General features: G+C 43.0%; 1 protein-coding gene across 3 annotated transcripts in view; it reads right to left on the bottom strand.

Moving 5' to 3' along the window:
* cicb (capicua transcriptional repressor b) overlaps nucleotides 1–12106 on the bottom strand; it is a 35987-nt gene that overhangs the window by 11514 nt on the left and 12367 nt on the right. For all 3 annotated transcript variants that reach the window (XM_063878239.1, XM_063878240.1, XM_063878241.1), the window contains exons 3-8: nucleotides 2485–2634; nucleotides 2189–2363; nucleotides 1534–1645; nucleotides 1246–1428; nucleotides 497–629; nucleotides 200–378 (exon numbers count right to left, since the gene is read on the bottom strand). In XM_063878239.1, the coding sequence (XP_063734309.1) occupies nucleotides 200–378; nucleotides 497–629; nucleotides 1246–1428; nucleotides 1534–1645; nucleotides 2189–2363; nucleotides 2485–2634 (932 nt within the window). The remainder of the gene's footprint in view (nucleotides 1–199; nucleotides 379–496; nucleotides 630–1245; nucleotides 1429–1533; nucleotides 1646–2188; nucleotides 2364–2484; nucleotides 2635–12106) is intronic.

Genomic DNA, 12106 nt, shown 5'->3' with positions numbered 1-12106 from the left:
CTGAAGCATGAGGTGACCTTTCATCAGAGAAACATGGCTTGTATTCTACTTTAAAATTGCCACACTGTCTACAAAATGTTTCTGTTCTCCTGTAAAACAAACTAACTATAATCAGAACTGCCCCTGTATCCAGCAGAGACAATAACCTTGATGTTATGTTCTCAATATGCAAGGTTTAAAACCTCCTGCTCCTCCTTACCTGTGCCAGTTCAGCCAGAGCCTGTGTATTCCCCCGGTCGCTGCGCTCCAGGCTGTGCACGGCGCTTTGAGAGAAGGCCCGGGGACGGGTGAGCTGGCCCACATGACCTTCTGCTGTGCTTCTTTCAGAAACACCCACCAGGCCAGGCCCAACCCCCTTCATCTCCACAGAATGGGGCTCTATCAGGGGGCAAAAGAGCACTGTTAAATACTGGATAGGATAGAAGTACTAATAAACAATACACGTTGTAAAAATATACAACTCTGTGATATATCATTAGAGCTGGGCGAAACCAACCTGTTGACTCAGACATGCTCCTCTCTCTGATGTCTTTCCCCCCCGGGACCCCACGGCCATCAGAGCTGGACTTCTTCCTGTCTTTGTTGCACCACTTCCAGTCCGGGTGGGCCTTAAAGTGGGCCTCTTTGACCTGGGAACAGAAAAAGGGACATTTAACCATAGTAACTGTACTATATGTTAGCACAAAAGCATTAAAGAGGCAATAGATACTTTTAATACTTAAACTATAAATGTTGTTTTCACAATGTAATGGCTTTAGAATAGTGACACCATTGGCGTTAAGATTGAACTTGCTTTCACTATGCATTTTTGTCTGCCACGGGGTACGATCATCGGAAAGGCTTAATTTAAAGCCAAGGGAAAATAAACGCAGTATATCAACTGCAGTGTTGCCAATTTTTTTCCAAAGAAAGTATCTAGCAATAGCTCCAAAAGTCACAACCATTAGCATCATGTGCTAATTTGACTGATGACGAAATCTTAGCTTTGAGGTTCTGTCGGTTGTAGTGCAAAAGGGAAGTGAAAGACCGCTTGCTGTTGGCAGAAGAGCCGTGGACTGCAACTACTCTCAGCAGCAGTGGGAAAGAACCACAATAATATGTTTCCAGTTTATTCCCTGGCGGTTTGAATAAGACACTTAATTTGTAGCAGGTAGAAGGCTGAGGAAAATGGAAGGCAGATCAGTTGTCTTTAATATACCAAATGGAAAAGCTGGGAAGGAAAAGTTGTTCATTGAATGTGTGTACCTGGAAGGCCAAATCATGGTACTTTTGCTTCTCTTTGGGTCCCAGGGCATACCACCACTCCCCAAGAATCTTGCTGACTGTCCTGTTGTCCTGGTTTGGGTGCCGCTGGTGCACCAATGCTCGATGGCGCTTACTGAAAATCATAAATGCATTCATTGGTCGCCGGATGTGGTCCTTCTCCCTCTGAAAGACGGAATAGGAACAATAGAAAGATATTTCATATGTTAGTAAAGGGATCACGGAGAATTTCCATAATGATGATGGTAATGGGAGCAACATAAAGATCACCTTTCCAGGGCTGCTCTTATCTCCATCTTTGGGCAGCGCACTGAGGGACTGAGTGCGTCTCTTCACTGGTGATATAGAGAGGGGAGGCTCTGGTACAACGCCTGGGAGAAAGCTGAAAGAAGACAAAAAGTGTAATCTATATTAGATGATATCCTCCACACTTGCAGTTTTGCTTTCGCTTTGCCTTTTCAATCTTTGAAACTGTAAAATAATCTTTTTTCTCTCTGGCATTATTTATCCTGGAGCTCCAAGTCTCTCAGATGCAGACAGAGCACAAGTAGTTCAACTCCCATGAGATACATCAGCAGATTCAGCAGATAGCTCATCCATTTCAATGGCTGACAGCCTGGCCACTGCCTTTCATATAGTGATAAAGCCCAGAGATGGAATGCTTTTGTTCCCATCTGCTTTGTTCTGGCATTGAGCTCTTCTGCCCAAATTAGCGCAAGGATACAGAAAAATTCACACTCCCATATTGTATGTGTGGGTACCACAAAGAGAAAATGACTGTGAGGGCTGACTGGGACAAATACATAACCACTTTTTTATAAAAAGACACTGGTGAGGTTGCAGGTGCAGGGTGTTTCTTTAAGTGTTTATGTAACCTCACAGCTTTGCACATTCAGTCACTGCATAACGGGAAAACTGCTCTTACGGGTCATCCACGTCACTCTCTGTTTCGCTGTCTGGCCTCTCCCTCTCTGCATCGCCTTTCTCCTTCTCTGGAGGCGGCTCATCAGAAGAGGGGGGAGGCCGGGATGGAGCACCTCTCTCTACCATGGGAGGTGCCTCTGCAGGCTCTTGTGACAGCGCTGCCACCCCCTGACACTCTGAGGAAAAACAACAAAGAGATGCTTTTTTTGGTCAGGGCAAAGAACCCCATATACAGTACTTAAAACAGGTAACTGGTAATACAGGTTACTTTACATCTAACATACATGAATTCAGTACCTGTCTTCAGACTGGCTGCTTGGGGGTGGTTGACAGGGTGCTGGCCCTCTCCTGGCTGAGAAGAAGCATCTGATTGGGTTGGTGCCAGGAAGGGGACCAATGAATGCCAGGGGAAGACTGGAACTGACCGGGGCTCTACGTTGGTCCACACTGCGGAGGAAAACAGCATTGTTTATTTCAGATAACACCACAGGATGTCCAGACGTTTATAAAAAGCTTAGCTTCTCAGAAAACAACAAGGTTGTATTACATTCAGATTTAAAGATAATATTTCCTTATTTGGGTAATCAAGAACCCAACACAAGAGGTGCAATCCTACTAATCAAAAACTCTGATCATTACTTCCAATATGTTTGCAATGCTATCATGCATATTTTTGTTATCATTTTGGAGTCATATAACCACAAATGAATTACTAAAATCTGGGTCACTGCTTTCACAGTAGCTTTCATTTTAGCAATCTAATAATGGGCTGCTAACATCTGAGACATTAGGTGAAACCAATTCATTTTCTGGCAGAATACGGCAATATCATTAATGAGAGCAACAGAGAATAACAGTACTGCCACAGTAGCCCACCTACAGACACTTGGGTGGTTAAATAACTCCAACAACAGCAGATGTACAAAAGGACTGTGTGTTCTCAATAACAGGCTGGATGGAAAACAGAAACTAGTACACTCTGATCCACCATAAATGAGTAATAGCTGAGTAAATAACATCATTATTTTAATTATTGACAAACACAAGTTGATGAGGATGCTTTTCCATCAACTAAAGTATCTGTATCATACAAACCTATAAAAAAAGCTTCTGTCTAATATTAATTCAACACTGTTGTTGCAGTATGCCTCAAGTAAACAATAATATGATGTTGCTGTGAAGAACAGATCTGACAGAAAGGATGATTTATAAACATATAAGCAGTAAGGTAAGTGACATGGACTAACCAAACATGCTTAATCCTTGGCGGAGATACTGAGGATTCTCTGATGAGAACATGGTTGAATTAAATCTGTGATGTTTCTCCCAAAAAGAATAATAAAAAAAAGCAGTATGTCCCTTTAAAGTTCCTTTTCTACAACACACACAAATCCAGGTTAAAGAGACATCTTTTTGATCCAAAATCTCGAGCAGCTATTGCAGGCAGTTCACAGATGACCAGTGCTCAATGGTGTCTGTATCCGTTTCATCCCAACAGGTTGCGTTCATCATTCACAATAATAACTGCATCATGGGGATTGTAGGATGTGGCATGAAGACGAATCCTTTTTGGTAACAATGCGAGTTCTAATAAAATACGTCTGTCAACAAGAGTCCATCAATCCGTATTGCAGAATGCCGCAATATAAAAACGCACGTGAATCAAACATCAGTGTACAGAATGTACTTTAAAGGAAATCAATATAACACAAAACTTAAGTTAAAAAAGTCAGGATGCAACAGAGTATTGACCAATTTAAAACGATGATTATGATCGAAGGCAAGCTTCCTCCTCCCTTTGGTCTAATTACCCCCGATGAACTCTCTCTGTTTGTTTACATTACTCCAGCAGCTTGGTCATGAAGGGGTTAACAAGGCCTGTAGCCCATCCACGGCCTGGATTAAAAGAAGAGCCCGGGAACTACGCAGTCCTTCTGGGCCATGTCAACGCTTACGCTGCACTACCATACAACTGCAGACAGGTGGGCTTGGCAGCTATTTAAGAAGCACATAAAGCCCTGCGAGGGAAACTGATATAAGAAGGGTCTATCGATCAAGCTAAGAAACACTGCAACAAGCAAACTGGGGCGATCAAAGCTAATGTGATTCGTCTAACTTGGAAGTGCGACAGAGGAAACTGCTCTTATGTCCAGGTGTGCACTGCTTACTTACACATCGACTTTAATACTTGCTGATTCATGTATTAAAGCAACAGAGGTGCCAGTTTAGCTGTCTCTTGCAACAACCGGAGCCTCAAGTGCACCGCTCCAAATGGGACCAACCTCTCGGGAACGCCCCTGGTCGTGCACCCGCCGCACAGACAGAGGCAAAAGAAACGCAATTGTTGTCATGTCTCAACTACAAAAGCATATTCACACGTAGATCCTGCTAAAAGCGAGAGAAAAAAATCAAGCAAGGACTGTTTGACAAGTTGCATTAAATCAAATTATTATACCAACATCTGCTTCCAGAATGGCACTATGCACCTGTCTAAAACTGACAGTTTGGTTAGAACACCTGCCAAGATATGAAATCACCTATAAAAAAGGATAACCACCCAACTTTGGTTCATCCGTGTTTACTAGGCATTAGCAGATGTCGTTGACAGTAAATCTGGTGCATTCATCCATCACCCAGTGCTCCCACTATCCATCAGACTGGTTAGCAAGAGAGCTAACAAACACTGTTATGTACTACAGGCTCTCCTGTACAGTATACAAGTCTACTAGCTCCTATCCTAACTGGTCGATCTGGCCACAGACCTGACGTGAGCTAGCAACTGATTAGTCTACAACACAGCGATTATAAAGCGACCACGGTGAGGACTCCTGGCTCCAGACTGCAAGGGGTAAAAGATGGGATGAATCGCAGTTTTTTTCTCCTCTTCAAGGCAGCAAACGAGGGGCTGGTTCAAGATAAACAAAATACAGGACCTGAACTCGATGGGGGGGCTTTAAAAGAAGCGATACAGCAACGGTAAAGCCGTCGGTGAGATCCGTCCGTCTGCAGCAGGTTAGCTAGCCACTTCGTGCGGACGACATCGGCTCCAGTTCGGTTAATTTCGGTGTCACGCGTGTTGTTTTGTTCCAGAAAAGTCCTCGTAGAGCATCCCAGCCTGACTTTACTCCTTTATTTTTGTCTCGTCTCTCTCTCTCTCACAAGCCTCGGCCCTTTCTTTCTCTTTCCCTCCCTCTTCCTCTTGTTGTAAACTAGGCTGCTTGCCCCCCCCTGCACTCGCCCCCTCCGCTTCTAGTCCTGTCAACCTCGCCCAGCCTTGTCCCGCCTTTCGCAGCGAATCCTGGTTTCCTATTGGCTATTGCGGACAGCTGTCATCTGCGCGCCGCCAATCCCTATTGGTCGGCGTGTGCACTGGAATGCCAGTCATATGCAAATGTAACCCGGCTTTACACTCAACTCCTCTTCTTATCACATAAACTGAGCTAATCCTAAATATAAAATGCAGATAAATAAGCCAAGTATCGTGTTTTGTGTCTAGTTGAACTCTAAACTGGAGTTCAAGTAATTAATGAAAACATGTGTATTTCTATGTTTCTTTCAGTAAGCCCACCCCACGCTAATGTCATTGGTGGAGGAGTCGTAGTAGACCTTGATTGATGATTGAAACAACCAATCAGATGTCGACACTCAGATGTAGGTTAACCAATGGCTTAACAGAAGTTAGACACGACCCCTCCTACTTACAACAGCTCTGTTATAAATCTTTATTCCCATAAAGACCATCCGATGCAGGGGTGGCGCTACTGAGCTTAGACTGTTTACTTTCCACGCCGCTTTGACTCTTTTATGCAATCTGCACAGGGGGTGGGTATTATAGAGGGCTCTGGGTTCAAGATGACAATGCATATCCACGCCTATTAAACCTACAGACCGAAGTTGTTCCATGCAAACACAAATGCTGACTGAAATATAAATCAGCATCATTCCCTAATGATTGGGATAATAAGTGTTTTCCTGGCAATGTCACTTTGCTTTCAGGGAGAGCATAAAGATGATAGTGATGTAATATTTTTCCAACATAAAAAGCCATTTTAAATCCTCAAACATTTTTCCATCTCTCCATCAGGCAAATGTGCCTCGTCGAGACAGAACTGTTGCAGTACGTATACTGATGCAACTCTCACAGGGACAGAGGTATAGAGGGAGAGAATAATTGAATACAGGAGAGTATAGAAGTGGTTAGAAACAGAGGGAAAATGGGTGGAGAGGACCGGAGGGTAAAAATAGAGTCATTTTCAGCAGGAGAGGCAGGGAGGGGGGAGGAGGAGGAGGGTGGGTGGGTGCAGAGAAAACAACTTGTGAAAACAGAACTTCTCTTTAAATGGAGGAAGGGCGTGGGGGGCCAGAGATGGGGGAGGCAAAGGGAGACAAAGCAAAAGCATTTAAAGAAACCTATATTATATTACATACGACACACAGAAACACACACACACACACACACACACACACACACACACACACACACACACACACACACACACACACACACACACACACATTTGTACCCATGATCTGGTTTCCCGTCACCCTGTATGAGTCAAGAAGTCATGCTCATGAGACAAATACAATACTGGGAGGGACTTATGGACCATCAGGAGCTCGGTTACTGACCAATAAGGTTTTGAGGGCCAATGGCAGCCACCTTCCTCTGTAGTAAAAAAGTTAACCCTCTCAGACCCAGGTTTCATTTCTGCTATAGGGGAGAGTCTCTATGCAGCCTCTATGGGGGGTTTACATTCATTATTAGGCATTTGGAGGATAAAGCTTAAAGATCCAGAATAAAGTTTAAGATAGGGATTTAATCTCACAAGTAAAACTTTAAATTGTAAAAAGTCAAATGTAAAATACTGAAAGTTACATTTTAATCTCAACATTTCAGCTTTATACAAAAAAGAAGTCCACATCTCATGTTTTCTCTTAGACCTGGCTTAAAACACACCCTTAGAAAATACCTGTGGGTCTTTCCGACTGTACAAGTGAATAGAAAGTATATTCTAACATCTCAAACAAAAAGGAGTATGTTTGCAGGGTGCCTAAGCTCCTTCAAATGTATCTTCTCAGGCCATTTGCATCAGTAAATTGTCTTGTGTCATGTACAAATATTGGACTGTATGTACTTCTTTTTAGAGTAGGGGTTTACAGATAGGGTTGAATTAATAGGATTTAGAGTAAGAGATTAAGGCTTATCAACTGCACCAAGCTCTCAATAAGTCAACCCAGCGAGCACAATGAGCTGAGTGGAGGGAGTTGGACAGCTTGGCTGTGTGAGTGAAAGGAAAAGAGGCTGAAGGAGGGCAGGGGTGGAGATGAGAGATTACTGTGGCCGCTCCGTGGTCACAGCCCTGGGTAAACATTTCAAACCCTTAGTAATAATCTTCATCTACCCAGTTACTCAGAGTAATCAGTTTTTCCTTTAGCCTGGTTTGAATCATTCTGGTATGATTCACAATGAAATACTGCAAATACATTTGAGTCAAGTCACACTTCAGAGATGTGTCATACAACAGCTATCTGAGCACAAAATGATGCAAGATAAGAAAATATGTTGACTAAAAGCATGTAGAGCTGCACAGCGGAGGTGAGGTAAACATGAAACGAAGGTGGGAAACCACAGGATTCTAGCACTTAGTCATATATAAATGAGATAAGCAGCAAAAACAGCCAAGAGAAAAGGTGTGAAAAAAACCGCAGAAGAGATATCCCCCTCAGCTGAGCTTAACTCTCTCTCCGTGCTGCCGGTGCAATATCTGTGTAGGTGTTCAGCAGCGTTCATTGGCTGTCTCCTCTTCAGGCTTCATGCTATTAATGTGCACATGTATGCATGTTTCTACCCCCCAATTACATCTGTCAAACACCACATGACCTCACACAAGAAACTTTTTTCCTCCTCCTCCTCCTCCTCCTCCTCCTCCTCCTCCTCCTCCTCCTCCTCCTCCTCCTCCTCCTCCTCCTCCTCACCTATGCTGTCACTGTGCAGGCGGAGCGCCTCCTCTTCGCTCACTCTCTCATCCCTTAATTCATCTTCCACCCCTGTGCTCCATGTCTCTCCCTCTCACAACCCACCATTTGCTCCGTCCAATTATAACTCGATCCACCAGTCCTTTTGCAGTTACCATGGCAACAGCTATGTCGGGCACAGGTCCCCGTGCCACTGACCATCACCATCTTCGACATCAAAATAAAAGTTGGGCAATTATTTGTTAGATGGCTTGCGGACACCCAGAGGGACGGATTTGTGGAACGCAAACAGGAGATTTATTTCTAAGACACTGGACATGATCATGGTTCAGCTGATTAAAAAAAACAGCTATCTGGCTCAATGTCACACGAACACACCGCTGAGTATTGAGAAGAACAAAGCAACAAATCCTGGGAACTGAATAGATCTCATAGCCCACATGACAACCTTCACACTTCATGGCAAAACATGCAGACTCTCAATAATAAGCATTGAAGGAAATACATGAAAGGCAAACTTCAAATCAGCGTTTGTACACCCAGATTTCTCTAAACAACCGTGTGAAGGAACTTGTAATGTTTGTGTTTGACCATCTGGTGGCAGTACTAGCCTGCAGATAAATTGCCAACTGACAGGCAGCAGCAGAAAAGCAGAGCAAAGCCTGTGAAGGCACAGATGCAAGGATAGGAGGAGAGGAGAGTGGGCTGAAGGAGAGGAAAGACATCCCTGAGCTAAAGTCCTATCGTTGAAAACTTTGAGATGTGAGGAAAACTTTGATCTTCTGAGAACAATGAACGAGGGTTCAAGTGAGAGGCAAGTCTAAATACAGGTCTAACTTTCAGTCAAAGTCTTGGAGTCACTTACAGAGTCCCTCTGCACCAGTGCGTTTTGAGAATCTCCCAAAAGTATGCATCTCACGGTAGTAAATGGGATTATCGTTGCACATGACAATTGTAGTAAGTCTTGAGGGCATCATATGTGCTTTGGTGCCCGTCTAGGTAGCTGTGTGATCCAGATGTGGTTGTTGCCATGGCCAGGGAGGATATGCAGGGCTTTAAGCGTTACGTAAAGCAGGGGCGGGAGGGAGGGAGTGGGGATGTTATTCCCGGGTATCCGTATCCGGGTAGACCAGGATGAAGAGAGCGAAGTGGAGAGGAGGGGAAGCGAAAACACTGCAGTGCGATGGAGCGAAGGGTTAAAATAAATGTGACATTATTTTTTAGAAATGAAAAATAAAAACCGATACGGAGGGAATCGAGAGGGCAGAGAAAAATCAAAGTGCAAAATAAGAGAGCGAAAAAGTGTGTGCACGTGTACACGGAGTGTGACATGTTTACTCAGTGTTGCACAAACTGGAGGTGTGGGCGACACAAGACAGAGATGGAAAATCATGCACACTTGATTATGTTGTCATTTTACTTTCAACCACTTTTATGTTAGCTTATGAGTAATATTGAAACATATCTGGTGCAACCTTCATTTGATCTGTGCACAATAACATATTTCCTGTTCAAGGAACAATGATGCCAATAATAATTATGCTCACAGACTCCATCCTGCAGCGCAGAGTGTGAGCTGTCGAGCCCTTTCAGAACGTGGACAATACAGTCAGAATTGTCTCTGTTGAAACGGGGATTTGGGTAAAACAGAAAAATGACACAAGACACATCCAAACAGACGGACAGAAAAGTCCTCTAAGTCCCCTCTAACAGAAGGACTCTTTCCTGATCGGCTTCAGAGCTGGATCGATAGAAGTTGCCACTCAAGAGTGCTACAAGAGGGGAAATATTAACTAAACAATTACAAATAATAAGGGTAAGAGTAGAATGTAGAAAAGGGGAAATGGCTGTTGTGAACTTAAAGGATATTTGACCTGAAAGACTTCACACAATGCTTGAATTATTTAGAGGAAACCCGATTATCCAGCATCATTTCTGTTGACTAAAAAACCATAACGTACTACACACACACACACACACACACACACACACACACAGTGAATATTCAGTGTTGTGTTCTGGCTACATTCGTGTGATGTTTGCTTTGTTGCCATGGCAACAGACGTTTTGGCGCTCACACATCATATCCGGTGCACTGATGATTGACGCTAGGTTACACTGTCTCTCTCACACACACACACACACACACACACACACACACACACACACACACACACACACACACACACACACACACACACACACACACACACACACACACACACACACACACACACACACACACACACACACACACACACACACACACACACACACACACACACACACACACACACACACACACACCATGAGCAAAAAATAAGGTTTCATCTTTCACCTTGTCACTGAGACTTTGGTTCCCTGTCCCTTTAACAGTTTGGGAGCCAAAGGAAGTTACGGTGACGCCTTTAAAGATGTTTAATTTACGTAGCACTTTTATGTGGGGAAACATATAAACACAGACAAACACACAGCTTTGTCTTAAAAGTGTGTGACAGTCACAGTTGAAGGGTTTAAATGAGCCCCGGGTTGATGCCTTATTTCTGTGTGAATGAACAGAAACACAGAATATACAGTAAATGTGTGTAGGATTATAATGTGAGTGACAAAACACCAGAGCAGTATCTCACAGACATATCACTGAATTATAGGAAATGCATTACTCTCACTTCATTTTACATATCATGGTGTGTTTGTCTTCTCACACATGTAATCAGCAGATAACTGCAGATCTATAACCTGGTCAAACTTCATTGGTTTGCTCAAATATTGTCATTTAATTTAAAACATAATTTTACAGTGACATTTAATCCTAATGAAATTAAAGTTCCTAATTAAGGGAACATAACAAAAATGGTGTGCAAATTAAATGAATGCATCGAATTGTTTTTTTAATTAAAAGGCTGAATGTAAGTCAGTACGTATGTTTACCCGGACCCTGAGTTAGTGCATGTGTTCATATTAATAACCTCATAGAAAAAACATTCTGACCAATATCAAATGTGTGGTCTTTTTGGCATAGCTTGATCAAATTAACACTGATACCAATAGTGTTGTATGAATCATATTTATTACCATAAAACTAAGACACACAAATTTAATTTGCAATTATTCCTCAAGATCGAGCCTTATTTCTCCAGAGAGTTTAAGTGCCACTTCTTTTTGTATCTGTGAAAATTCCCAATGACATACAGATAATCAACACAATAACCTATTAAAAAAACCGTACTGTTTATCATTTGCTCAGATTTTACAAGCTGTCAAGAAGACACCAACACCTACACAAACTTGCAAACATACCATGCTGTTATTGCACACAGTGTTTCCTACTTTCCTTCACATCTCACACTCTCCTACAACCATATGCAGAAGCTAACGCATGCTTTCTAACCCTGCAAGAAACACCCACATGTTCGTGCTCGCAGATCTTTAAAATAAAAATCACACGCACGCACACAGGCAAGCATGCACGCACACACACAAAGAAATGCTATTCATTCATTCAGCGTCCTTTCAGCTACTGGAAAAAAAAAAGGGGTTCTGATGAGGGAGCGTACACTCAAAATGACAGCGTTCCCTTTCCTGTCCACTTCTCTGTCACACTTGAGAAAAGTCCACACAGCGATACACACACACACACACACACACACACACACACACACACACACACACACACACACACACACACACACACACACACACACACACACACACACACACACACACACACACACACACACACACACACACACACACACACACATTGTAAAATGCTCTGGTGAAGTGAATTACAATAACTTACACTATATATCCATATATCACAGAACTGAGAAGTAGGCTTTTATTTTTAGCTGATGAAGAATAATGCTAGCTCACACACTCTCTCTCTCTCACACACACACACACACACACACACACACACACACACACACACACACACACA

This window comes from Eleginops maclovinus, chromosome 3, assembly GCF_036324505.1.
Source record: "Eleginops maclovinus isolate JMC-PN-2008 ecotype Puerto Natales chromosome 3, JC_Emac_rtc_rv5, whole genome shotgun sequence".
In the NCBI taxonomy this organism is placed as follows: domain Eukaryota; kingdom Metazoa; phylum Chordata; class Actinopteri; order Perciformes; family Eleginopidae; genus Eleginops; species Eleginops maclovinus.
The sequence above is the reverse complement of the archived record's forward strand: the minus strand, read 5'-3'. Positions and strand labels throughout refer to the sequence as shown.